We start from the raw sequence: 25,450 nt of genomic DNA on the forward strand, positions 1-25,450 counted from the left end.
AATGCCCATGCGATCTAAACCAAAGAAAGAGAGAAGAGAGTAATCATAACTCGCTCCCCAAATCATCAATGCGTCTCTCCAATGCAAAATCAGCCAGAGATTAATCAGCCCCAGCGCTACCTCACACCACCCTCCTGCTCCGCCCTCGCCGCCTTCTCATCAGCCGTCAACTCCGCCGCCGCCCGATCAATCTTAATCGTCACCACCATCACCATCGACACCCCCGCCAACGCAACCCCAATCCAGAACCCAATCTTGTACTGCTCCCTCAAACTCAGTCCCTCCGGCAGCGCCCGCCTATTCGCCTCCGAGACCGCCATCTCGGCGATGCCCAGCCAAAACGCCAGCCCGAGGTACAGCAGCGTGTTGATGAGCCCGCCGGCGGTGGCCTGCAGGCGGCGCGGCATGGAGGTGGTGATGAAGACGTTTGTGACGTTGTATGTGATGTCGACGCCGATGGTGCCGCAGAGCATGGCGGGGAAGATGTACGCCCAGTAGAGGAAGCTGGTGGACGGGGAGCCGTCGGCGTGCCGGTCGGGGATGATGGCGAAGAGGAGCACGGATAGCAAGAAGCCGACGCTCGAGATGAGCATGAGGATGCGGTTCGAGATCATGTGCATCACGAAGCCGCCGCCGACGGCGAGGCACACGCCGCCAATGGCCAGGGGGGTGAACCAGGCTGCCGTGAGGATGGGCGTGGTGTTGAGCACGGTTTCGATGCTGTTGGAAAGGGTTAGCGGAATAGTTTCGGAATAGGGGGGGAGGAGAGGGAGTCAACATACTAGTAGCTCGAGTAAAACAGATACAGGCCAAACACGCCGTACAAGCAGAACAGCGCCAGAGACAGCCGCTTCATGTACTTTGGCCGGAACAGATCGGCCGGCAGCAGCGGCTGAGCAGACACCCAGCCCTGCGTGTAGACACCCGCAATGAGAAACAAGACGCCAATGATAAACGTCACGTAAATGTACGGCGTCTGCCACCCCTTGGGCGCATGTCCTCCGTCAGTGAAAGCATACACAACAAGCACCAACCCCGGCACAATCGTGCAAAGCCCCCACCAGTCCATCCGGATGCTCCCATCCTGCTGATGCAGATTTCTCGGAATCGTGAGGAACCCCGTGACGGCGATGCAAAAGACGATAATGGTCCCGATGAAAAAGTACCAGCGCCAGGTGAGGAAGTCGGCGCACACGGCGCCCATGAAGATGCCAAAGTAGAAGCCCAGGCAGGCAAAGGCGCCCCAGATGGCGAAGACGAGGTTCTTGCGGGGGCCGGGGCGGTACGTCTGGCCGAGGAGGGCGAGGCCGGCGGGCGTGAAGGCGGAGGTGCCGATGCCCTGGAGGGCGCGGCAGACGATGAGCATGACGGTGCTGTTGCTGAAGCCGCAGACGAGGGACCAGATCATGTACCAGACGTGGCCGAAGAGGAAGACGGAGCGGGCGCCGTACATGTCGCAGAGGCGCGAAAAGGGCATGAGGAGGGCGGCCGTCGTGAGGTTGATGACGCCGGCGGGCCAGGTGCGCACGTCCTCGGGCATGGCGAGGGCGTCGGCGATGGGGGGGAGGACGATGTTGAAGCCGCCGATGAAGTACTCGCTCATGGTCATGGACAGGACGATTGTGACGACGAAGAAGACTTCGGTGAGCAGGGAGGGGAGGACGGAGGGGCGGGCGCGGCCGAGGCGCTCGATCTCGGCCTTGTCGGGGAAGTGCTGGCTGTTGTTGTCGGAGGAGGTCCGGCCGGAGGGGAGGACGAGGCCGGATTCGAGGCCGGGAGGGGCGTTTGGGTGGCCCATGTTGTCCTTTTTCTTTGCTCTCTTGTCCTTTTTCTTTGCTCTCTTGTCCTTTTTCTTTCTTGATGTCTTTCTTGATGTCTTTATGAGTTGTTGGATGTGAGTTGGTTACTCTGTCCGATGGCGTTGACTTGGTCGAGGGTCTCTCCGGGATGATGGCATAATCTCTCGTCTTGCTGAATGTCTCTCCCGTCTTATTTTATAGACTCTCACCCTCACATAATGAATATTGAACAATAAGCAATACAAGTCAAGAAAAAGTAAAAAGTCTAAGCAAAGCAATGACAGATGATATAAAGAAGAAATGTCGAAATGGGGTCGTCAGAGTTATTAGTGGGCTACCGAGTTTTTTCTTTGCTCTCCGCTCATTATCGTCCGGAGGGTTCATTTTAGCTTCTGGAAGACAAAGGCAAATAAGCAAGACAAAGTGCGGGATTGTGGAGACTCGCTTGGGTCCTCCGGGTGCCGGATCGGGGCAAAAGATGGCAACGAGGGACGCCATGGATGAATCATGATTGTGTATCTGAGATTCTCTACTTTTCTTTAGATGGGCCGGGAATAACGGAGAGGGTGTGGGTAAAGAGGGAGAAAGTGTGGGATAAAGGGGGGGGGAGGGGGAGGCGAAAGAGCTTGTTTGTATGGATTCGTTTTGAAAGGGGGGGGATGAACTCTGAGGGAAGAATGCCGATAGGTTGGAGAGGTTGTACAAGAGTCTATGTGAAGACGATACATGGACACTGCTCATTAGCTAGAAAATTCCATAACAAACAGTGTTGACACAACACGAAACAAGTTGATTGGAAGAAATCTTTGCTGTCCTTGTCATGCTATCGAACGTTTTATTACAGCATGTATTCGAGCCCACCCCGTGGGTGGAGATTTTCGGGTTGCTTACAGCGGCGCCGGAGTTGCGCCTTGGCTTCCTGATCAAGGCAGGGGGGGCGAACGAACCGCGGCCGCTAAACTTTTTTTTTTTTTTTTCTCTTGACTGTTGCTTATTCGTTGAAATCATACAGTGGAAGGGTCAGAAGTTGGTGATTGATAAGGCAAACTGGTGCTCACTCTAGTTGAGGTGGTCTGTCCGATCGGTGTGTCTCTAGCTTGAGTTCAAGTGACGGGTTGCCGGTTGGCCGCGGAGACCGAGCGTGTGGGTGCGAGCCTGATGAGGAAGTTGGATGGCATTTCTCTTACTGTTTTCTTTAAAGAGTGGGATCTGGATTCTCAAGGTGAGGGTTTGCATCCTTTTATGGATCTGAATCCCGAGGAAATGGGCTCAAGACCGTTGTTGCGGTCAAGCGTCACATGATTGCTTTGTTGGAGTCATATTTGCAGACAATGTTGAAGTCATCATATGGAGGTCCTGTCCTTGACAGCGTCACAGAGACCAAGACAACCTGTTCAACAAACTCAAACCACGGCATGTTACACCGCACGCATTGTCAAGTCAATGTCTCATCATTATTGGGCCTGTAGCTCATATACTCGTCGTCAAAGCACCGCAGATAAACTCCCGCATGAATTAAGAAAAAAAATCCGTTATCCCCCGCTGACTTGCAACCCCCATCGTTACAGCATCTGAGACGCCGCCGTCAGAGCCGCCAACAAACCTCCCAGCATCAAACTGCTCGTCAAGGCACTCGCACCCGATCCCTGCGTCGGGCTCGTCGTCGGGCTACCGGTTCGCGTGGGCACGGTGCTGTTGCCGCCGCCGCCGCTGGTAGGAGACACGGTGGGAGCCGGAGCGGTGGTCGTGGTAGCATTAGTACCCGAGCTGGACCCCGAGCTGGTGCTCTTCTCGAACTGGCTGACGACAAAGTCGACGATTTCGTCGCCGTAGCGCTGGATGTACATGTGGTGAACGGTCGAGTTGGTGCCGGCGTCGCAGTAGATGTCGCCCGTGTCGCAGTACGAGATGATGCGGCTGGCGTACGACTTGCACACCTCGATGCTGGACGAGCTCCGGTTGAAGAGCTGCATGCAACACGTTAGCTGCCGGGTTCCCACCTCTCGTCAACGGCTTCTTCATCGTCTTCAACTCACCCCGTTGTGGATGCTGGTGCCTCTGTCGTACGTCATGTTGGCGACATGGGTTGGGTCTCCGAAAATGGCAACGGCAACGACTGGGACAGGGGCACGCGTTCGTTAGCTCTCAATTGGCTCTTGATTGTTCATGATACGGAATCAAGGCTCACCGCTGTCCATGACATTGTCGGACATGCCCTTGTTGCTGGTAAACGGATCGCCGGCACCGCCGCAGATGGTGTCTGTCGCGACTTGGGCGCCCTGTCCATGAATTAGCATCACCATATCGAACCACATCTCAAAGTGAAGCCATCACCGGCTTTTCATTCCAGTAATAGAGTCGTTTCCATACCTGAGAATATCCCAGCACAGCAATCTTGTTCCCCGGGCAGGCCTCGCCGTAGCTGTTGAGCACCTGCTGCATCGCCTTGACGCCGTCGCCCTCGGACGCCTCGTAGTCGTCAAAGCTGGCCGGGTAATCCACCGCCACGACCTGACTATCGGGCACCCGTGCGGCGATCTGGCTCGTGAGGTTGCCCGTCACGCCCGTCCCGGCGGGCTCCTCACTGCCGCGGGCGACGACCATGTAGAGGCCCTTTGCGCATGTCGTTGTTGTTGTTGTTGCTGCTGCGGCCGTTGAGCTGGCGGCGAGCAGCGAGAGGGTGAGGGAGAGGGCGCGCATGATGAATGATGAGTGAGGTGCTTCTCGTGGTCGTGAGAGTTGTCGGGGTATTATAATGGTGAAGCCCTTCTTCTTCCAGCTCCGGACCGGTAGCGAATATCACCGATCGGCGACGGCAACGAGACAGACCAACGATGATGGCCAACAAGAACAACAAAATCAAAGGGAAATACAAAGAGAAAAGAGGAAAAGAAAAAGCGGAGATGTCAACGCGTATTTATCGAGAACCGAATCCTCCCTTGACGAACAAATAAAAAAGCATTACGTAGCAGCCGGGGAACTTGAGAGAAGCGCTCGAGAGGATCCGCGTCTGGGGTTTCGATAGGTTTGGCTGTTGCGCCTCGGCCCTTGTCTGCCCGCTTCCAGGGCGGAGTAGCATGACGAGTCTAGTGCCTGTCAAATCAATAGTCTCTCTTTTTTGACCTTTTTCTCAATCACTGCTCTGTTTGTCTTCTATTCAGCTCCCTTCAGGTCGACTTTGTTTTGCTCGACTCATCCTAGTAAGTGTCTTGTTATGTGTCTGAGCCTTCATACCGATTCTCCCTCCCTCTCCCTCGTGTCCGAATCGCATCTCCCAAAATGAAGAGCAACAGAGAAGAGCTGAGCAAATCGGTGTGGCTGCATCGACTCACTAACCCCTGTCCGACCAAGCCTTGCATCGCTAGCCCGCAGCTGGAGAAGCCCAAAAGGTCCCGGATAGACGGCTTCTTTTTTTCTCGGGCTGTTGGTGGGACACGAAAGACCATTTTCGATGCGAGCTTCTCGAAAGGGCACAAGCTGAGTTGCATCGACATAGAAAAAAAAGAGAGTGAAAGAAGTCCCCTGTTTGCTCGTGTAAACGCTTATAGCACATGTCAAACTGCATCCCGCCTTTGCGAGATTTAGGCGGATCAGTGCGTCCAACTTGTTTCGAGGAAATGACTTGTGCAGTACGTACATACTACATACGGTATCATCATGGCAACATGGAACGTTTTGAAGCTCGGAGCAAATGTCTCCGCCACAAGCGTCAACGTAACGATGCCGGATCCAGTTGGGGAAGGTCGTTCAAACCTCGGCCACTGTCGCTCACCTTGATACAGCGGGGCAGTAGATGATCTTTGCCTTTCATTCTTCTCCCGTCGTTCCTGAATTCATTATTTGTGTGATAATCACTTCGTTATCGTGGTCTTTGCTCACAGTTGCTCGTGATGGTGCGCCCTCTTCGTCGATGGAAAGCCACGGCCATCTTTGTCCTACCCGACGCTAGATAGATAGTGTGCTGACGCGGTGTTGCGTTGCTGGGATTCAGGGACTTTTGGCAGTTTATTCCCCTGCATTTTGTCATGAATAAAAAGGTCTTTGCGGCGCAGAATAACACTGCGCCACATAGGTAAAGTCAGCATTTGACAGCCATGTGACAAAGGTAGCCAGCCGTACTGACATGCCGCCGTTGAAAAGGAGCCATAAGCAGTACATCATACCTAGTATTGTCATTGACTCCAAATACAACTTACATCCGTTATAGTAAGTATATGCAACCAAACTTGTCGCTATGCCATTATGGCCGAACACAGAGGTTTGAGTTTTGGGGTCGGTCTTGTCTCGGTCGTAAGAACTCGGTCTTGCAAGTGCCTTCAGGAGTCATGCCTTGCGATACATTCGCCGTCCTAGATGCTGAATGAGAGACGGGAGACGTCAGCGTTCATGCGTCTCTAGAATTCATAGATCAAACGAGTCCAAGTATCGACAGAAGCAGCAGCCTCTACTCCTCTTATCTTGGGTGGAATCATATCCAATAAGTTACTCTCAAGACATAGACTCAGAGGAGACTCGAATTTCAAGGGCAATGGTGTATTGACCAAAGTTTGGTCTGGCCCGGACCACTAGAAAATCCATTTCTGTAGACTGGCAGAACGAGTGCCAACCGCCAGATGACAAGCCCTCACCCTCGAGTATTTCGCTCGACTTTTACTCTTAACCATCTAAAAAGGCATAATCAGACTGCGCTGAACTTTGCAAGAGATTATGAAGAGAGTCCAGCCTCTCATTCTCGGCTATTTTCCTTATTACCATATTCGCATTCCGGCATGCCCTTGTCCGCTTATCCTCGTGAGAAGATCGAGTCATATGGTGTTTGACAGGCTGCTTAACGCTTCTACCCGCTAATTAGTAGGACAAAGCAGAGAGTGGTTATCGAAAGATGTTTCGTACAAGGCAAAGGCCTCGGCGCCTTGCTGGCAATCGAAGCCTGCATTATCCTCCCAAACGAGATCGAACTTACTGCATTTATCGTACCGTATAGCCCGAACACTGTTATTATCAAGAACCCTGTTTATAGCTTTGAGAAGTTATAGAGGGACATATACATAGAGCCAACAATATTTAGAGTGATTGAAGGAATCAAGAAGGGTGTAAGATAAAATATCCCAGGTACACAGAGGTCAGATGCAAAGAGGAAATTAAAAAAAAAAAAAAAAAAATTCTCAAGCATACTGCTGCTAAGTACACCTGGTATTAGCGATTGCGCAGGCCTTAATCTGTAAAGAGCCGCAAGAAAGACGGCATCTGCGCAATCAAAACATCAAATGCGAATCATAGGTGGCCACCTACAGCTGATGATTCTAGTCCGCCGGCCTGATAAAGGTGACTCAGCCGCTCCCAGCTAGATTGGCATCCCGATCGGCGATTCACGCCTTCAACTTACTCTGCTATATCGCAGGGAGTAGCAGACGGTTGAATACTGCAAACATCTTGGCAAGGGTCACATATTCACACCTCTGCTCCTCAAGTCGTGAGTTTGTTCGTGACGCTCACCAAAGATTCCGGGTAAGCGCAGGTGACATAACCTGCGGGGGAGTTTCGACTACTTGAACTCAGCAGACGAATAGTTGAGCCTTCTTCTACTTTTCCCTCACTCTTCCCCTAAAAGAAAAGGGCGCCACTGCAGATGGCAGTCCTAACTGAAGAAGAGTAAAGCCCTCTCTTTGCTGTTTGGCTGTTTTGTTTGTTTTGCATCATCTTTTTGGGCGATTGTGCAGATGCAAAGTGCCGTCATCGAATCTCAGCTTCGCTTTCATCATCGCCACACCGACAGAGCTCTTTCGAATACTTACGTCAAACGCATCTCTTAAGACAGAAATCAGTGAGTAGCATCTACGCGCGTGTTTCTGACGAGGAGCACTTGAAGATTCGTCCTGCTTCCAGGCCAGAAATATACAGCAGAGCGAACCATCTCCTACCATCTGCTTCGTGGCAATCGAGCTGACCGACTCTCTCCTTAGGAACAGGATCACATTGCTTTCCTCATCCCCCAACAGCACTGGCGGCTCACACCATCATCAGCAAGACGCATCCAATCCAACTCGAAGCCTCGGCTGACAGATTCGCGCCATGGGTGGCTCCGCCTTCGCCCAGGGACAGAACCCTTTGTCCACACCCCGAATGCCAAAGGAGGTCTACGACGCAACAAAGAGCCGATGCAAAGAGATTCTCCTTGGTCTCTACTCTTGCGTAGAGTCTCCCGTGGAAGGCCCAGCCAAGAAGGACCATGGAGACATTGATTTTCTTGTTGCGTCGCCAAAGTCAGACGCTGCCAAGGGCTCGCTCGCAATTCCCACCATCGCTCAGGCTCTTGGAGCTGAACGAAAGATTGTCGCGGGAGGCACCGAGCCTGCGGCCAGTCTGGCTATTCCGTGGCCTGAAGATGACAGGGACGAGGACGGCAAAGACAAGAACGACAAGGCAGAGGACGGCAAAGACAAGAATGACAAGGCCGAGGACAAGGACGGCAAAGAAGAACACGCCAAAAAGTATATCCAAGTGGACGTCCGAGTTTGCGAGTCAGAGGAGAAGCTGCGCTGGATGCTCTTCAAGCACGGCCATGGCGACTTTTGGAACGTGATGGGATCCATGATCAGACCCTATGGCCTGACAGTCGATGACACCGCCCTGTGGCTCAGAGTTCCCGAGATTGAAGAGCACAACAAGAAGCGCGCCAGGATCTTTCTCACTTCCGATCCGGCCAAGGTCATGGAATTCCTTGACATGCGCATGGAAGGATACTGGGACAAGGCTTTCTCTAGCATGGAAGAGCTCTATGACTACATTACTACTTGTCGACTGATGTACGTTGACCCTACTCTCACAGAGCCGGAAGAATCGAAACTCAAGTCGAACGACCGCCGGCGCATGAATTACCGGCCTGTGTTCAGAAAGTGGATCGACGAGTTTCTTCCAGAGTGTCGTCGCCTCGGCAAGTTCTCCGAGCAAAAGTTCACCAGAGAGCAGATCACCGAAGAGGCCTTTGCTGCATTTGGCGTCGAGGAAGAGTTCAACACTCGCCGCGACAAGTTTCTCGCCGAGAAGCAGAAAGAGTACATTTGGAACACGAGCATCAAGGGGGGTGTCCCCGCGCCCAAATCCAGAGATCACGCCGACATCCTCTACAGATCGTGCCTTGTCAAAGCCCTGAAGAGGATCATCCTCGAGGACGATACGAGCTACGGCATTGCCCCCTTGAAGAACCTCAAGAAAGCCGACGGCATGTACGATTTGGAGCTTGTCGAGGACTTTATCTCAAAGCATCAAGAATCTGTGGGAAAGGCAGCCATTGCCCGGCACCAGGGCGCTTACAGCGAACACATACACCTAAAGGAGTGCCAGGAAGGGCAGCCACTGCGCAAAAAGGTACGCTCAGCCTGAGCTGAGGTCGGGGTTGGGTTTGCATAGTCTACTCTATTCATGAGGATTGGTTAATTGGTGAACCGTTTCTGAATAGTAAGTTGACCAGCTTGACCCCCATTCCTTCTGATGGCCACCTTCATTCTCATATGTTGATTAATGGAATGCCGGCTAACTCTTTACTAGTGATTATGGCGGGAGATGCATTGGAAGAGGCAAAGAGAGACGTGTCTCTCACAGGAGCAGTCTGGAGTACGGAGTCTCCTGATCTCTTCAGGCTTTGGAGCTTTTCATGGGAAGACAGAGGTAGGGCGTACAAGGACCTACCATGCTACAACACGTTGCTAACAATGCTGCTTTTTAGGATGTTGACTGCATAGGTTTATCACGCATTATGGAATCACGGCCAAGCAATAGCTCTCGAATGACATGATTTTTTTTTTTCAGATGACCTTCCTTGCAGTGATGATTGTGAGATCAGTCCGGCTTGGTCATGCTGACTAGAGCAGGGTTAGCCTCGAGACGGTAGAGGCTAAGCTTCAGGTGCCCAAACCCTTGGTAAGGAGATGGGGACTCCTCTTCTATCCTTTGATTTCAGAGACAAACTTTCTTATTGTTGATACTATCCAAAGGGCTCGGTGAAGATGCTGTTTCGATACTGTACTGAAAATTAACACTGACTAGCTATATCAGGAGAAGAATCATCGTTTGGGAGACAAACACAAGCGAATACCAAAAGCGACTATGTTTGAGACGATTTCGACGAGAACCAGTTTACAGATCCGAGCGACCGCTTTCGATTTCTACATATAAAGGAGGAGAGATTTAGTGAGGAATAGGAATGGGGTATAAATGAAGGATACATTATCATTTCCGCCGAATAAAAGAGTGGGAGGCTGGGATAAAGAGGAAGAAAGGGGTCAACAGAAACAGGCGAAATCAAGGGAGAGACAGGGAAGAGAAAGGGAAAGAGAACCAGCCTGAGAAAATAGCAGTCTAGCATGAAAGTCATCACCTATAGAGAGATGGCGATGAGTGTATGATTGCAATATTAATATAGATGTATTATTTAGAGAAGTGTCATAACGGAATCGTGAAGACGGAATCTTTCCTAGGAGCCATCTTGTCGCTCGGGGAACTGCAATGCCACGGCTGCCATGTCTGTAACCACAATAAGCCCCAATACTTCATCCGCAAGAGAGAGACTGTTGTTTGATATGTTATGGAAAAACTATAAGCAAAACGACTTATAGTGATATCACCATGTCGCACAGTTGAGGAACCAGTCCGCGTCTTCAAGACATATCGCCCTGACAGCTGTCTCCAGGCTCCAAACTCCCTACGAGCCCTCAAAATCACGCCCTTTACTCTGGAACCTGATGGACTCTCGGACCTGATTTGCAAATGAGGACGAAGCTGCGGAAGCCTGCCCCACCTGATTGACTGCCTTGTCACTCTTTGACGGCATCTGTCTGATATACCAGCTGCACCACTATAATATTAAATCTGCTGTCCGTAGAGGAATATCAAAGTAAAACAGGGATGCACTACAGCAGAAAGAATATCACATCTACGAGATACCTTGAGATTGACATCTGCTACGCTACAGAGAATCAAACTACTCTTCAAAGCCATGCTCTCGTCGAAGAGTGTCACAAAGATGACCCCGTAAGTCCTCGTCAGTCTCGCACTCCCCAGACGCGTCCTGTCGAGGCTCGACTTGTCCTCAGCAACGTGCTCAAAAAGGGGGTCCACCAGCCGTCAGCTGCCCGTACCATAACAGAATAGTCCTGCCACTCGCCTGCACCTCTCCCTCTTTCTTCCTCTTTTCCTCCTCATGAGCAGCGCCCAAAATGCCTTCCCCAAGGCATTCAAAGACCGAGCCCGCCGCCGCCAGCCCCCTGCCTCCCGCCCCCGGGGCAGGAGAAGAAGTCCCTGCTGGAGAGGCCGACTCCAGCGATGAAGGCATCGTCAGCCCCCATGGCGATGCCGAGATGGAGGAGGCTTCTCCCGCGGAGGCTTCTTCTCCTGCTGGCAATAGCCGCCTCCCGCCGCCGCCCTCGTAAGTCGCTTCTTGCACCCTCAGGCAACGAGAAGGCATCGCTACTTCGATTCGATTCGTACTGACCATAAATGAAAACAGCGCCATGCCTCCTCCTCCCGGCTTCTTCGAGGAGCCTTCTGTCGCCTCTGCCCCCACAGAGGCGCCGCCGTCCTCGGCGGGAGAGCATCCCAACCCCCTGGGTTGCTCTCCTGTCGGGCCCGAGCACTTTCCGGAGTCGCTCGGGCTGGGCCATCACTATGAGGCCCAGGATGTGCGGGAGAACGACTGGGATCTCCCCGGTGCCGTGAGTCTCTTTCCTCCCCCTTTGTCCATGATTATATGGCTTTGCTGATTGTTGTGATAGGAGACTGCCCCTTCGGGGTACAACGACCGGCCTGTCACTGGCCACTGGATGTCTGGGTAAGTCATACATGGCCCTTGGTTGTTTGAAAAAACCTCGCTGTACAACGGCTTTGCTGACGTTTTCTGAGCAGAGAATTCATCCTGGTCAAGGTTGGCGGGAAGCCCTTCCGGCTTCCAATGCGGCTACTCTCCAAGTACCCGTTTTGGAACGCCCTGTTGTACCTGGAACAGCCCCCCCAAGGCTGGTCGATGCCGGGCGTGGACCCGGACATCTTCGTCGTCCTCATGGAGTGCGTGTACTCGACGTCAGGCCTGCACGGCACCGAGGACGGCCTGAACCTGCTCAAGCTCTGCTACGCGTACCTGCTCGCCGGCAGATGGAGCATGGCGCACGACAGGCGCAAGGTGCGCGACACGGCGTACCGCTACGTCGTCCGCAAGATCTTCTTCTTCAACCCGCACCTTGCCGAGGACCGGCGGCACCTCCACCGCGGGCACTTCAGGTACCGGTCCGAAGAGCTGTACCGCACCTGGCAGCTCGTGCGCCGGTATCCGTCTCTCGAAAGGATCTTGAGCCAAGGGGATCTTGTGGCGCTGTATACCGTGACCATTCCGACCTGGCTCTGGCCGGATCTCGCTGAGAGGTTTGATGACTTGTTTCCGCAGCTTGTGGAGGCTTCGCTGGAGAGGAGGATGAGCTCGGATCAGAATGCCTTTCAGAACTGGTTCCTCAGGTTCTTTCGCCTGGCTGGGTACTCTGATTTCGGATGGCTTACGCGTGAGGCTGCAGACAGGTTTTTTGGACCGCTTCATCTAGATGATGATGGTAATCCTGTGCCTCTGCAATTCAGGACTGAGTTTGCCGCCGCTCGAGCTCGCAATAGTGCCTTGGTCAACGAATACGAGGTACGGCGGGATCAAAGACAGCCCGTCTTTCCAGATACTCCCGCCTATGCCGCAGGAGATGCTCATCCCGAAGAAGACGTTGACGCTGAAGGAGAGGCCATCACCGACGATGACCTCGACGCCGAAGGAGGGCCCAACCCTGGAGACGATCACGATGCTGAAGAAGACATTGATGCCGAAGGAGAGTTCATCGCCGAAGACGACGTCCTTCCCGGCCCTAGCATCCTGACCACTCCCACCAAGCGTTCTGATCCCGGAAGACGATCTCGAGGCCACCCTGATGATCGCGTGCGATTCGCCGACGAGTCAGAGGTTTTTGTGTTTGAACCTTATCAAGGGCCTAGTTTCGTCGAGTCGACACCTGCTCCGTCTGGTTCTGAGGACATGGACCCTATGGACTGCGATCCTTTCGTGGACTAACGTTGCGCTCTTCTGAAGCCCTTGTCTCTGAGAGCTAGCCGATTTTTTCACCACGTATTTTGTACTTTTCAGTCACGCTTCTCTTCACCTTTGTCTATTTTCTACGCTGGCCCGGATTCTGCAGTTCAGCATTCTTATCGTCTCTCACCTCTCACCTCAACCCTTCTCCTCCTAACCGACAATGTGGAACGCTTTTTTCTTAAAAGACTAGTTTATCCCCTCTTTCGTCTTTACATCTTTTGTCCACAACTGGTCACAGTGAGCTCAATATACCAACGTCGGTGTTCTCCTTTTGCCTTCCTAGTCCATTTTCTCAGCATGAGGCACTCGAGTCCCTGAAAAGGAGCATTTTGAGGATAGGGGGATCCCGATTCTGCAACTTGACATACTCACGACTTGCCTTTGGTCTCTAGTTTTCGGTTTCTATATCAAGGTCTCGGTATATTTTTAGAGGGTCTCGGTTCTTCCTTTTAAAAGGTCCTGGTATGCCCTTTAAGATTTCGGTTTTCACTTTTTAGCTTCTCGATTTCACCATTTCTCGTCATTCCTCGACTCTCGATGCTCGGGCAGTTTTCACACTTTCGATCGATGCTTCTACAAGGATTTGGTGTGGTGATGAGTACGAGGGTGAGCTCGGAAGGCAACACAAGACCGATCCTGGACGTGGCGGACTCGATGTGGTGAATATTCTGGAACTTTTTTTTGAGAAATGAAATGGAATGGAATGGAATATCGGCGTTAGTTACGATCTGTCTTCACGAATTCACTTGGTTTGCTCCTCAATATTTCCTCAAGCCCCGACGGCCTTTGTTTCCTTATGTGGCTCGTAGAAATGACAACAAAGTTTTGTTCTTCCTCCTTTTGTGGCACGTCATGTACTGCCTCACTCTTGTCCGCTCTTACAAACGACAGAGAGTGTATCCAACGTACTCACATCCACAAAGCCAGCATACACCAAGCTCAGAAATTCCATGCTCATGGTCATCACTTCGATATATACCATCAGCGCTATACAAACTACAAAACGCAATCTATACAGACACCTCCTCCCTCCNCCCACCTCCTCACGCATTCAAATACCACAGCCCATCCCCAAGGTAATGCGCATCCTCCACCACCGGCCCCTTCCCCTTCTCCTTGACCTCCTTGGTCCCCACGACCAGCGTCCCAACCGCACAAGCCTCCTCCTTGCCCTCCGCCATAATCACCACCGGCTCCCCCTTCTCCAACTCCCTACTCCACCTCCCATCCTCCACAATCCCCTGCTCCATCTCCTTGCCCTCCTCAAGCGGCTTGCCCCCATCCACAGGCAACCGCCCGCCCTTGGACGTCAATCCCGGCGCCATGAGCGTCGCCCCCGAGAGCACGAACCGGATGGCCCCGCGATCGATCCGGATGCTGGGGAAGGCCTGCGGGAAGCGGTGCACGAGCTTGAGGTGGGGAAGCAGCTCGGCGCCGTCCTGCTGGTAGAAGAGAGGCACCGAGTCGAGCACGTAGAGGGTGTTGCGGTCGGGCAGCTTCATGCTCTCGAGGGAGGCCTTTTTCGGGAGGATCTCGTCGATGTAGGGCGTGAGGAGGGGGTATGTTGCGAGGAGGGCGTTGCGGAGGGAGCGCTGGACGGAGGATTTGAGCTTTTGCTTGGGCGCGACGGGGAGGCTGCGCAGAGATATTGTATTAGCGGTCTAGAATCGAGATTTGGTTGTATGAGGCGTGCAGATGAGATGAGATTGAAGTGTTCTTGTGGGAGGATGTTGTGGTTTGTGGTGGAGGGGAGGAGGGGAATGTGTGTGTGTTTTGCGTACTCTTTTTTGAACATTTTGGCGGATCACTGGATGATGCGAGGGATTGGATGGAGAGACGAGTGGAATTGGGATATAGAACGCCGGATGGGAGCTGCGCAGAAGCTGAAGGCCGAGGCTGGAGGATTTGCTGCGGTTCTTTGCTGGTGTTGAAGGTGATGGTTGAAAGTCGCAGCTTGTTGGCGCGGTTGCAGGGCAGTTCGGGTTATCGCGGCAGCCCCGCCATGGATAAGAGAGAGGGAGGGAATGGCGGGGCAGAATCGCGAGATGCAATCAGGCGGGGAGCATCGACAGCTTCAAGCAGTACATGTTGAACAGCTCCGAATCGGACAAATTAGATGATAGCAATAATTGTTTAAAGAAGAAGATTCATTCAGAGTGATAAGTCATTAATAGTCATTGATCTGCTATTGTATTACAGCGTGAAACCATCCGCAAACACCAGCTCGTCACTCTCCAGCATCCAGCCTCTTAGCCATGCCGCACATGCGACACGGTCCCATCCTCATTCAAGTGAATGTTCAATCTCTCCGGCCGAAAGTCCTTGGTCACAATCGAGCCGGGCTTGATGATGCGGTGCACCTCTGGCAGATCCCGCTTGCAAAACATCTGTCCCCTCATACAATTAGCCTCGTGCTTCTTTTACCTGCCTCAAGAACAACCAGCAAAATCCCGCCTTCAATTGATACGCGCAGAAGAATGGCATGATGCCATACTTGGTGGTATAAAGCAACAAGATGCGGAGACAGATAATGGAGAGGCGGTAAGAAGGGAGAGATGGGGAAGCGCGTACCGTCTCGTTGGATTCCGATTCAGAGTACGTCTTGCCGACGAGCTTGTTGGCCCATTCCTGGGTCTTGTCGTCCGAGTTGGTCATGATTCCGGGCACGACGAGAGGCATGGCGACTATGATATCTCGAGCGGTGTGTGTGAAGGCTGCACAATGGTCAAGGCAGATGGCAAATTGACAAGAGGTATGTACTTCTCAAGTTTCAAGAGAGTTTGGTGGTCGTGGTGATCAGTGCTTCGGTTATAAGAAGCCAGGTCGACGCGAGCTGTGTCTGTAGTGTCAAGGTAAAATCCAAGGTTAGAAAGAAAAAAAAAAGGGAAGAAGAGGAAGCTATATTATAGATATAGATACGGTAGATCGACCCTGATAGCAATGTTACGTCGCAAGTGACGAACTTCCTTCCTCTTCCGGCCGAGGCCAAGCTTGCACAACAGCTGGCTATTCCAGCCTTCTTCCCTCGTTCCAAGGCCTCGCGGACGATGACGTCGACTCGGGACACAGACAGAGCAGGCGTACGTAATGCAAGGTCTTGCTTACCTTAGCAACCTCATTCAACCCCTTTCGCCACCTGTAAAATGAAGAGAAACAAAAGGGATAGTTGAGCACATTGGTAGTACTGGGCAGGAGAGCAATAACACTGCTCGGCTTGTTTAATGTCGCTTCAGCGTTTGCCGGCACTTGCATTCTATTCCTCTGGCTGCCACGATTCGGCAGGGCGAGCCACTCACGGCGCTCTGGTCCCGCTGAATTGCTGCAGCTCTGCCCGGTTGGGCTGTCGCACGGATTAAGCAATGCTGATGATTCACGCCCGAGCTAGGCTGTCCAGAGCTCGAGATAGCGCAGCTTTCCAACTTGAAAGGGAGCGCTGATGACTATTCCTACTCAATTCTTGCCTCGAGGGCGTCAATATCCGATCGAACCTGACGTGAATCATGTTGGTAGGACGACCACACAGCACTCGGGATTTAGCAGCGTAGCACTACGACCGTCTTGCCCGCCGGTGCAAAGTGCAATAACGGGCAAGGATGATGCGCATTAGTGAGGTTTGGGAGAGAAAAAGGGTCCGGTGGTTTATTATTAGCGAGCCACAGGTGGCGCTGATTCAGGGCCTGCTGATGGAGTCAGGAGGATGGGCCTTGATCGGTGCGGAAAACCGATGCTGTGCTGCCTCGTGAAGGGCACATCAAAGATGGAATGAACTGAAAGGCAGATATCAAGAGAATGGAACAGACGAAAAAAGAGAAGAACTGAAAGCACACCTGTAAAGAGAGAGTGGGCAAAGGTCGACCTCGTTGATCGGCTCCAGACTCTCGTGCATGAGTGATTTGCCGTCGAGATTCCTCATTCTGCCCCAAGATGCCTGCCATGTCGCTAAAAATAAAGCAATCGTAGATTTCATCTCCAGCCCCGACGAGGGCCAGTCCTCACCAGTTCCATAGAAATGCAAGAGACTAGAAACAGAATCAGCTGGCCGGCAACGCCTCACCCGTTCGTCTCGCCCTCAGCACCGGCAAAGATCTGTAATTGCGGCTGTGATCCCAAAGCAAATTGCACAGCCATCATGGCGCCGCCGCAGAGCACGCAGTAAGCCGTCTCATCAGGCACTCGCGTCCCCTAAGAAGGGCTCGGCCACCAGGACTGGCACGCAGAACGAGCATTGGCCGGGGCTGGCTGGCCAATCTGCCACCCCTGTCCCCTTTGTTTGGAGCGTCCAAAACCCAAAGCCCCAGTCAGACCCAAGGCTGACTGTAGACCCCTAACTGAAAGGGGACAAGTGCCGCTCCCCGTCAAACCAGTTCTCTCGACTCCTTTTTCATGTTAGCAAAACCGCTGCCTCTTCTCTGTTTTGCTCCGGCAACTTGCACTCACCACCTCCTTCATCTCCCATCTCCCCCCTCTCCGCGAGCTTTGCCCTTCCATCTCGTGGTTGGATCACCTTCACTCCTCAGGGCCTCTGCTAATCCCCGCGTCGAGACCTCACCGTTCCGTTCAAGCTGCCGGATCACAGACGACACCCGTCGACGACAACATCCCCCCTCTCTCTTCAAAAGCAGCAGCCCGCCATGAAGTTCTCCTGCACCGCTGCCCTCGCCCTCAGCGGCGGCGCCCTCGCCCTGCAGGCAGGATGCTTCTCCCAGCACAGCCAGCAGCTCGCCGAGTACTCTGACTGCGGCCAGCACGTCTCGCTCGAGTACTGCCTGTCGACGCTGACCTACGACGACACCGCCAGCGACCTCGAGGCCTGCTACACCAACGCCGGCTGCTCCCTCGCCGAGGCCGCCGCCGAGGCAAAGTACGCGCAGAAGCGGTGCGACGAGCTCGCCGACATGGGCGACCTCAAGAAGCGCTACCGCGGCGTCCTCGGCAGCCCCGTCAAGACGCTCGCCGCCCGCAACGCCCACAACGCCGCGCCGCTGCCCACCCACTGGGTCCGCGACAGCAGCGACCTCCAGTGCAAGGTCACCTCCACCGTCAAGACGTCGTCGTGCGACATCTCCACCAACAGGGGTGTCCTCAAGACGCTCTCCTGCGTTCCCACCGAGGTGGCCAAGGCCGACTGCGCCCCGGGCCTCATGTGCTCCATGGACTCCCTTGGCGAGACCGTCTGCATGAAGAAGAAGAACAACCTCGACATTGGCGGCGTCATCATCGCCATCATCTTCGGCGTCGCCATCGTCGTCGCCATCACCTTCCTGACCTTTGCCTGCTGCCGCGAGAGCCGCCACCAGAAGCAGCTCGAGGCCCGCGCCGAGGCCACCGCCCTCGCCCGCGCCCAGACCAAGAAGGCCCGCGCCGCCGAGACACGCGCCCCCCTCATGCGCCAGGAGGGGCCTGACCCCTTTGCCGACCGGAACCAGTCTTAGAGAGCGAGGTTCGGTCGTGGCCGCGGCCGTGACCCGGCACCGAGCAGGCTTGAGGTGGTTAGGGAACACGAGACCGGCCATGAGGGCGCTGACGGTGACGGTGACGCAGGACACTAAAAAGTGGGAAGAGGAGATGTCAGTTGTACACACTTTTCTCTCCATTTCTGACGTCTTGCTTTGTGTTTTTTTTTTCTTTTTTTTTCTTTTTTTTTTTTTTTGCAGGCTTTCGGCGCATCATGAATGCTCTTTGAGCCGTTGGGTACCAGGGACAGAACAACCATGAAAGAATCGGTGTTGGCATTACCTTTTTTCCATATAGCACACACATCAAAAAGCAAGGAGTAGAGCAAGCAAGCAATTCTTTGCCGCTTGTTCTTCTTGATTCTTCTCATCAAGGCAAGATAAGCAGACACGCAGCGTTTTTGAACAAAAAGAAGATTTCCGGCCAGAGACCGAGGCGAGCCTCATAGGGAATTCGGAGGGGGGGGAAACTTGATGTTATCAGCATTGATCTAGATAGGGCATTTGAACTGTTTATTCGGACAAAGTCTGGGGATTTGGGACATTGTGACTGAAGATACACGATGTCTTTTGCAGTGTGTCTGTGTTCACGTGTTTTGATTGAATGCCTGAGGTATGGCGTGTATTTGAGGTGGGAGCTACTCGTCGTGGTTTCACCGTGCCTGCCATACCATGTGGAGGATGACTCGCTTTGTTATCACAGAGGGATTCAGTTTCCCGATGATAGGACTGCCAAAAGTACTTGATCGAATGGTGTGTTATAGCAGATATTTCAAGTACCTACTGTCAACTCATTTCCAACACCGTCAAACACATCAACGTCGTCAAGTTGCACATGTAAAAGCAGAAGGAAGAGATCCGTATCGCTTGAGCATCTCATCTTACGCTTGACAGACAACAATTGCTTGATAACTTATAATTGAATACACTGTTCGGGGGGGTATTCATGCGACGCGCTTTCGCACCTAATGGCTACTCTCGTGTCTTCCCTCCCAATAATCCACACGTCTAATTCACACAAGAACACGCGCATGCGCAATGCTGGTTGATACTTGCTCCAGTAGTCCATCCCACAGCCCGTCGCCGAACGGCGTTGCTGTCCTCCCTCGCGTCTGCCCTGTTCGTTTCAAGATTCTGCCCATCAGGGGCCTAGAGACCTTCTGGCGCTCTTCCGAGGGTTGTAAAAGCCCACCCAAGTGTCCACCTTGCTCGATTCATCATCAGGATCATCGTCGCGGAACGAGCTGTATGTGATGGTATCGCTGATCCCTTTCTTGTGCGTTCGCTTCAGAGCACTCTGCCAAGGCGTCATGCCGCCCTCCCCGCCGAATGCGTTTGCAACCATAGCAAACGCAAAGTTCGGCGGCAGGCCTACCACGTCATGGGCACTCGGTTCAGGGCGGGTGGCATAGGACGACTCAACCGTGGCGGGCTGCGGCGTTACTCCCAGACGCTCAAGTAGGGTTTTCCGCCTGGAAGGGCTCTCTTCGGTCCTCGTGCGCTGCGTCTCACCGGGACTTGCCTAAATCCCGCGCAAAGAAGCGTTGCCTACCAAGGGGCTACCAATCTCGCCGGGGGCTCCAACGGCACGAAAGTGCGGATTCAGCCCCTCGTCCGTGTCGGGAACCCAACGTATCTTCCTCAGTCCAGACACATCTTGCTTCACGTCAAAGGACCCTCCGCCGTTGGACAGACTGCCCACTGTGTCGCAGAGGTTGAGCAGATCCTGCTCCGAGATGCTGGGGTCGCCGGATATCATATCGACACGCGCCTTGATGCTTGCGAGCTCAACATAGCCCTCCTTGTCGCCAGAGCCTGTGTTGGCCAGGTCTTTGCACGCCTGAGAGAGCAGCACGCGCACCGCTACATGGCGAGGCTGGGAATGCGATCGGATGGATCCCAGTCCGCTGGGGGAGCCAACGTGAAATCCCGGAGGACCGCTCGGAGGGCCCCAGGTTGGATTTCCAAAGGTCGGTAGAGCAAATGGCTGGGCGGCTGTCGTAGAAGAGAAGGGCTGCGGAGGACTGTTGATGGGGCCCCAGGGGTTGTGGCTCATTGGAAATCCTGAGTCGATGAATGGGCCCGCGGCGAAGCTTGCTCGTGGTCCCGGAGGCTGATGGCGCAAGCCGCCAGCGCTGGCATCGGTACCCAGAGGCTCATCGTCTTCGACAAGGACACGGCTTCCCAGGTGTTGCGTGTCCTCCTCCCTGTCGCGCGAGAATCCTTGACTGACGCTGCCCGGTCGGCCTATCGGCGCTGGCCGTCCCATCAGCGGGCCAGGGGTACCGGGTGAGCTCTCAAAGCCTACGGAGCCCTGGCGCCCGTGATTCAAGCCAGGTCCGTCTCGAGCAGGCATGGGAAAGCCTTGGCCCATGGGGAAGTCGCCCGCTGGCTGAGAGAATCCAGGGGGAGGCATTGTGACTGGAGGAAACCCGCGAACCGTCGAGTTGCTAATGCCAGGTGGCGGGATCATCATATTGTGTGCCGGACTTGGCCTGAACCCTACGGGGAAGATGGGATCGTGATTCGGTCGGCTCGGGAATCCCGGCGGAGGCGGAGGCGCATGCGGACTCAGACCCGGCGGAGGTTGCATACCCATCATGGGCATCTGGAACGGGGCAGACGGGCTGGGACCTTTGGGCAGCGGCAGCCCAGGCGGCGTGCCGGACATTCCCGGCGGCTGCATCGTGACCGGAGTGCTTCCGCTGATTCTCCTCTCCGGCCCGGTGGAACTAGGACTAGTATATACAGGCGTGACAGAGTGTGGCGAAGCGCTTTGGCTTGGAACAGACGCCGTCTGGGAATCGGTCGAGCTCGCGGGACCAGTTGCTTGTTGCTGGGATGTCGTCCTCGGCCGTATAGGGGTGGGCGCCTTGGGGAGTGCCGGAGTGGCCACGGGGATCTTTGGTGAAGCAAAGCTTGCTGGGTTCGGGGGGTGCTGAGGTAAGATGGCGGGCAGCGAAACGGGAGGATGCTGTTGCGGCGGCGGCGGTTGCTGCTGTTGTTGCGGTTGGCTTCCGCGCTTGGCCGGCTGCGTCTGGGTCGCGGGAGCGGAGGAGACCTTGGGCGCGGACTTTTCCTCCTTGGCTCGTTGCTGCTGGAGGAGGAGTTCTTTGGCAGCCTCTGCAGCTTCTTGAGCTTCCTTGGCTTCCTTGGCCTCCTTTGCCTCCTTGGCCTCCTTGGCCTCCTTGGCCTCCTTCTGGGCTTTCGCGGCCCGGGCCTCCTTTTCTCGCTTGTCGCGTTCCTGTTTCTCTTTTCGCTCCTGAGCTTCGCGCTCCTTCTGTTCGCGGGCCTCCCGTTCCTTTATGCGCTGTTCGTCCTTGAGCTTCTTTTCGCGCTCCTTGGCTTCGCGCGCTTTCCGCTCCAGCTCGGCCTGCTTCTCCTTCTGCTCGTGGATTCGGCGCTGCCGTTCGGCCTCCTTCTTGAGGCGGGCGTCTTCCTCTGCCTTCTTCTGAGCCTCCTTCTGCTTGCGCTTCTCCTCGGCCTTTTGCTTCTGCTCAGCAATCTTCTTCTTCTCGGCTTCGATTCGGGCGGTTTCCTCGGCGGCCTTTTCGGCCTCCTTGCGAGCCTTCTCCTCGGCGAGGGCCTGCTTTCGCTGAGCCGCCTTGTCCTTCTTCTTCTGGGCGTTCTTGGCCCTTTTGGCCTTTTGCTCGTCGACCGCGCGGCTCTCCTCCTCGAGCTCCTCGAGCAGCTTTTCCTGCCGTTCCTTGGCCACTTTCTCCTTGTAGGCGGATAGTACTCGTTGTTCGAACATGCGGGCGGCGAAGATCTGAAACATGCGACGGCCTTCTTCCATCCGCTGCTCTTCCGTCATCGGGTCCTGGCAACAGCATTCAGTATTATGGAACTTGGGCGGCATCGCAGAAGGAGGGTGGCAGTATACCTCTTCATCCTCATACTCCTCGTCCTGACTGTCGTCGTAGTCCTCTTCCTCCTCCTCCTCTTCGTCCTCGTACTCTTCGTCTTCGGGCGGAGGGTGGTTGTGAGGAGCGGAGTATGAGCCGTTGGGATGACCGTAGCCGCGAGCAAAGTGCTCTCGAGCGTCCTCTTCTCGGGCCATGCGACGTTCCGCGAGCTGCTCCATCATTTCGATGAAGCGCCTGCCGTCGTTTTTGAGTAGGTCATCCGCCACGGTGAGAATGCCGCCTAAGTCCATGTTACCATATCTGCGCAGAAGTGAATCAAGAAGTTGCGTACCCTTGACTTGGAGACTGTTACCAAACGTCAAGAAATCAGCTACGTCTCGGTCGGGAGAGCCGTGAAATTCCTCGGGAGGTTCGTCGTCGCTATACTCGTCGTCCTCGGCCTCGTCTTCACTGTAGGCTTCCTCGAGCTCTTCGTCGTCGTCGCCGACGTGTTCCACTATTCGACCGCGGGCCGGGGGCGGTCGCGGGTACGCCCCCGGCAAGGTCCGCGACGGGCGCATCGAGAAGTCTCGCGGGGGAGGAGGCAGCATGGGCGGGCCCTCTCCCTGGTTGGCAAACTGCTCAAGCTCGAGATAGTACGCATCATACAGACCTTCCAGCTCCTCCTCGATGGCGGTACGCTTCCGTCCGCAGACGGTGCAGCTACACGTGTGCTTCTGCTGTTCCTTCATCTTCTTCAGTACGGCGTCCTTTTCCACCTTGACCAGGGATTTCCGGTCGTCCTCGCCCAGGCCCAGCCAAAACTCCTTGATACGCTCGCGCTCCTCGTGATTGCTAGTGCTCCATATCTTATCCCTAGACATCCCGGAGCCTCGCGTCGTCGCCGGAGCCGCTGGCGCGGAACCGTCCCCGTGATAGTGATGGTGGTGATGATGGTGGTAGTTATTACGATGCTGATCCGACTCCGCCTGTCCCGCGTGGCCTCCGCCGTCAGTCCGCTTCTTCTTTTTCTTGTTCTTCTTATTAGCTTTCGAGTCTATCGTGTGGCCGTTGGCCGTCGACGTGGGCTCGACGTCGTCAGCCAGCACATATTCGACATCATCCTCATCGCTTGCGACAGGCTCATAGTACGCGGACGTCTGCTTGTCGGAGCTGAGAGCGGGGCTAGGGTGGCCATTGGCAGCCTGCGCGGCGGCAGCCTTTGCCGCAGCCTTTTGCCGTCGCTTCTGCTTCTTGCGATTCACAGCCGGCGCCGACGTGTCGAGGGCTGTCGAGTCCGAGGGCGGCGGGGCGCTGCTGGATTTGGCGACGGTGGGAGTCGAGGGCCGGGACGAGTCTGACGGGCTGCCCTTGGGGACGGTGATGAACTTGGAGCCATCCTTGTTAGTGTACTTGGCGGTGTTTCGAGGCGATGCCGGCGCGAGGGGGGCCGGTTTCTGGTGATGGGCCGGCATCGTGTGTGAGGTTTCTACGGAAGCAAGGCAGCGGCGAGCATCAAGGTCGGACTCGGGGCTTCAAAACGACGCAGTCTGCAGCAGGAACACGGAAGCAAAAGTCAGCTATCGAGACACCGGGCAGAGGAGCGGGAGGGCGATGCGGACGGTTAATAGTTTCGCAGAACAAAGCCAGCCAGCGGTGCTTGAGGGGGGGGGGGGAGAGATCCAAGGCAAGGGCAGAGCAGGACAGGGCAGGGCGGCGGTGGCAGCTGGTGATGCTGGGTTTGTTTGTTGGTGGAGAGACGCTTTGGCGGCCAGTCAAAACGAGGCACTCACAATGGGCAAGGCAAGGCAAAGCCAATTCAGTCAGGGTTAGGTCAGCAATGACGCCAGTGGGGGTTTTTTTCGAGGGTCCGAGACGAGATGCGACTGAGGTGCGGCGCGTCCAGCAGAGGGTTGAGCAGGGCAGCTCGCGTCGGGGGGCGGTGATGCGTGGGGATGGTTGGTGCTGGCGATGTTCAGCCGTTGATGGAGGAGGTCGATGTCAGAGTCACCGGGCGGCTGCAGTTACATGGCGGCATGTACTTGTCTGTCATGCAAGAATTGAATGCCCGTCCCTGTTGAGGCTGGCCAAAACCGGGGCTGAGCGCCGGCTGCCAGATTTCGCGAAAGGCCAGGTGTGAGCGGGCACGTGATGCCCTTGTTCCGTCCCAGATCCGAGCCGAAATCTGGGCTTTTTGGCTGTGGCTTTGGCTTGGCTATCAAAGCTATTCAGTGGCTTCGGCTCTGCTTCTTGGTGGTGCCTGAGGCCCGTTGAGATTTGAAGTTGGCGGGAATACTACAAAGGATCAGGTGAACGGGCCCTTTTTTTCAGGAGCTTTCATCAGGGCACAAACAGCTGGAGACAAGCAGGAGCAGGAGCAAGGCAGGGCGGCTTTTCAAGGCAGTAGGGCGGCGTGGACCTTGCTGGCCTTGCCGAGTACAAAGAGCAGCGGCATGGGTACGTCGTGCTTTGCATCGTGCGCAGCTCAGCCTTTGTCTCTGGAATGCGTCTGCCTGTACCCCGTAATTTGCCTCCGGTACCGCCTCTGGCTGCCCTGCTGCTCTCGGTAAGGACATCAAATGACAACGCAGCACACCTTGATGTACGAGTACAGCTACAGGCGCATGTACAGGTACCTACAGGTAACCCCGGCTGTTGCTGGAGAGAAACCTTGATGGACAGCACTGTCAGGCAGCTGCTTGTACACATGCATCGATGCCACAACACCAATCCCAAGACAAGCAGGGGCTCTGATTGTTTGCCTCACGACTTACATAAAGCATCCTCTCACTTCTTACTGCAGATTTAGTCATTGTTGAGCCATGTTGTTTGAACAGAGGCAGATTCACGACTATTCTGGACTTCCTAGGTATATTTGGCATCGGCTGGTGATGTGGTGTCTCCCTGCGCTCAACAGAATCGTAGCTGCCCCTCAACTAAATCTCACAGGCAAGGACGACTCAGGACATCTGATGTATGTATCGTTGCTTTAATCAGCAATCAGCGATGCAAGGAGCAGACGTGGAATCAAAATGGCCGTGCGCCTCGTCCACTGTGGCTGCATTCGGTATGCCTGCACGGGAAAGTATACCTACCAAGCAGGTAGGTAGTTACTGTTGCCTCAGCTCGTACCAAGGCGCCATCTGCACACCGAAGGCACCGTGAGGCAAGCGGCTTTGTCTTGATATTGCTCCTGCAAGGCTTTGTCGCGGAACAGGCAGCATGCCATGATGCAGC

At 54.6% G+C, this 25,450-nt stretch overlaps 8 protein-coding genes across 8 annotated transcripts; 4 read left to right on the forward strand and 4 right to left on the reverse strand.

Annotated features, from left to right (window-relative positions):
- Nucleotides 1-116: 116 nt before the first annotated feature.
- CCMA1212_003150 (Drug resistance protein) lies at nucleotides 117-1,798 on the reverse strand (the record flags this gene model as incomplete). Its single annotated transcript, XM_073700506.1, has 2 exons — nucleotides 117-720; nucleotides 783-1,798. 2 exons carry the CDS (start codon nucleotides 1,796-1,798, stop codon nucleotides 117-119), a joined length of 1,620 nt encoding a protein of 539 aa, XP_073561340.1.
- A 1,563-nt stretch (nucleotides 1,799-3,361) lies between these two features.
- On the reverse strand, nucleotides 3,362-4,519 carry CCMA1212_003151 (uncharacterized protein; the record flags this gene model as incomplete). Its single annotated transcript, XM_073700507.1, has 4 exons — nucleotides 4,170-4,519; nucleotides 3,988-4,078; nucleotides 3,836-3,915; nucleotides 3,362-3,766 (listed from the first exon to the last, which is right to left on the reverse strand). Exons 1-4 carry the CDS (start codon nucleotides 4,497-4,499, stop codon nucleotides 3,362-3,364), a joined length of 906 nt encoding a protein of 301 aa, XP_073561339.1. The 5' UTR covers nucleotides 4,500-4,519.
- CCMA1212_003152 (uncharacterized protein) lies at nucleotides 3,881-4,093 on the forward strand (the record flags this gene model as incomplete). Its single annotated transcript, XM_073700508.1, has 1 exon — nucleotides 3,881-4,093. The coding sequence occupies one exon, from the start codon at nucleotides 3,881-3,883 to the stop codon at nucleotides 4,091-4,093; it is 213 nt and encodes a 70-aa protein (XP_073561338.1).
- A 3,352-nt stretch (nucleotides 4,520-7,871) lies between the features above and the next one.
- CCMA1212_003153 (uncharacterized protein) lies at nucleotides 7,872-9,182 on the forward strand (the record flags this gene model as incomplete). Its single annotated transcript, XM_073700509.1, has 1 exon — nucleotides 7,872-9,182. The coding sequence occupies one exon, from the start codon at nucleotides 7,872-7,874 to the stop codon at nucleotides 9,180-9,182; it is 1,311 nt and encodes a 436-aa protein (XP_073561287.1).
- Nucleotides 9,183-11,014: 1,832 nt separating this feature from the next.
- CCMA1212_003154 (uncharacterized protein) lies at nucleotides 11,015-12,894 on the forward strand (the record flags this gene model as incomplete). Its single annotated transcript, XM_073700510.1, has 4 exons — nucleotides 11,015-11,223; nucleotides 11,305-11,509; nucleotides 11,570-11,625; nucleotides 11,700-12,894. The coding sequence occupies 4 exons, from the start codon at nucleotides 11,015-11,017 to the stop codon at nucleotides 12,892-12,894; spliced, it is 1,665 nt and encodes a 554-aa protein (XP_073561286.1).
- A 1,064-nt stretch (nucleotides 12,895-13,958) lies between these two features.
- CCMA1212_003155 (Translation machinery-associated protein 20) lies at nucleotides 13,959-15,629 on the reverse strand (the record flags this gene model as incomplete). Its single annotated transcript, XM_073700511.1, has 3 exons — nucleotides 15,487-15,629; nucleotides 15,180-15,302; nucleotides 13,959-14,576 (listed from the first exon to the last, which is right to left on the reverse strand). Exons 1-3 carry the CDS (start codon nucleotides 15,592-15,594, stop codon nucleotides 13,959-13,961), a joined length of 849 nt encoding a protein of 282 aa, XP_073561335.1. The 5' UTR covers nucleotides 15,595-15,629.
- Nucleotides 15,630-17,546: 1,917 nt separating this feature from the next.
- Nucleotides 17,547-18,347, forward strand: CCMA1212_003156 (uncharacterized protein; the record flags this gene model as incomplete). Its single annotated transcript, XM_073700512.1, has 1 exon — nucleotides 17,547-18,347. One exon carries the CDS (start codon nucleotides 17,547-17,549, stop codon nucleotides 18,345-18,347), a length of 801 nt encoding a protein of 266 aa, XP_073561333.1.
- Nucleotides 18,348-19,509: 1,162 nt separating this feature from the next.
- On the reverse strand, nucleotides 19,510-23,688 carry CCMA1212_003157 (Stress response protein nst1; the record flags this gene model as incomplete). Its single annotated transcript, XM_073700513.1, has 2 exons — nucleotides 19,510-19,869; nucleotides 19,921-23,688. 2 exons carry the CDS (start codon nucleotides 23,686-23,688, stop codon nucleotides 19,510-19,512), a joined length of 4,128 nt encoding a protein of 1,375 aa, XP_073561332.1.
- Nucleotides 23,689-25,450: the final 1,762 nt, after the last annotated feature.

The sequence above is a fragment of the Trichoderma ghanense genome, assembly GCF_004382785.1.
Source record: "Trichoderma ghanense strain CCMA-1212 chromosome Unknown scaffold_2, whole genome shotgun sequence".
Classification (NCBI taxonomy): Eukaryota; Fungi; Ascomycota; class Sordariomycetes; order Hypocreales; family Hypocreaceae; genus Trichoderma; species Trichoderma ghanense.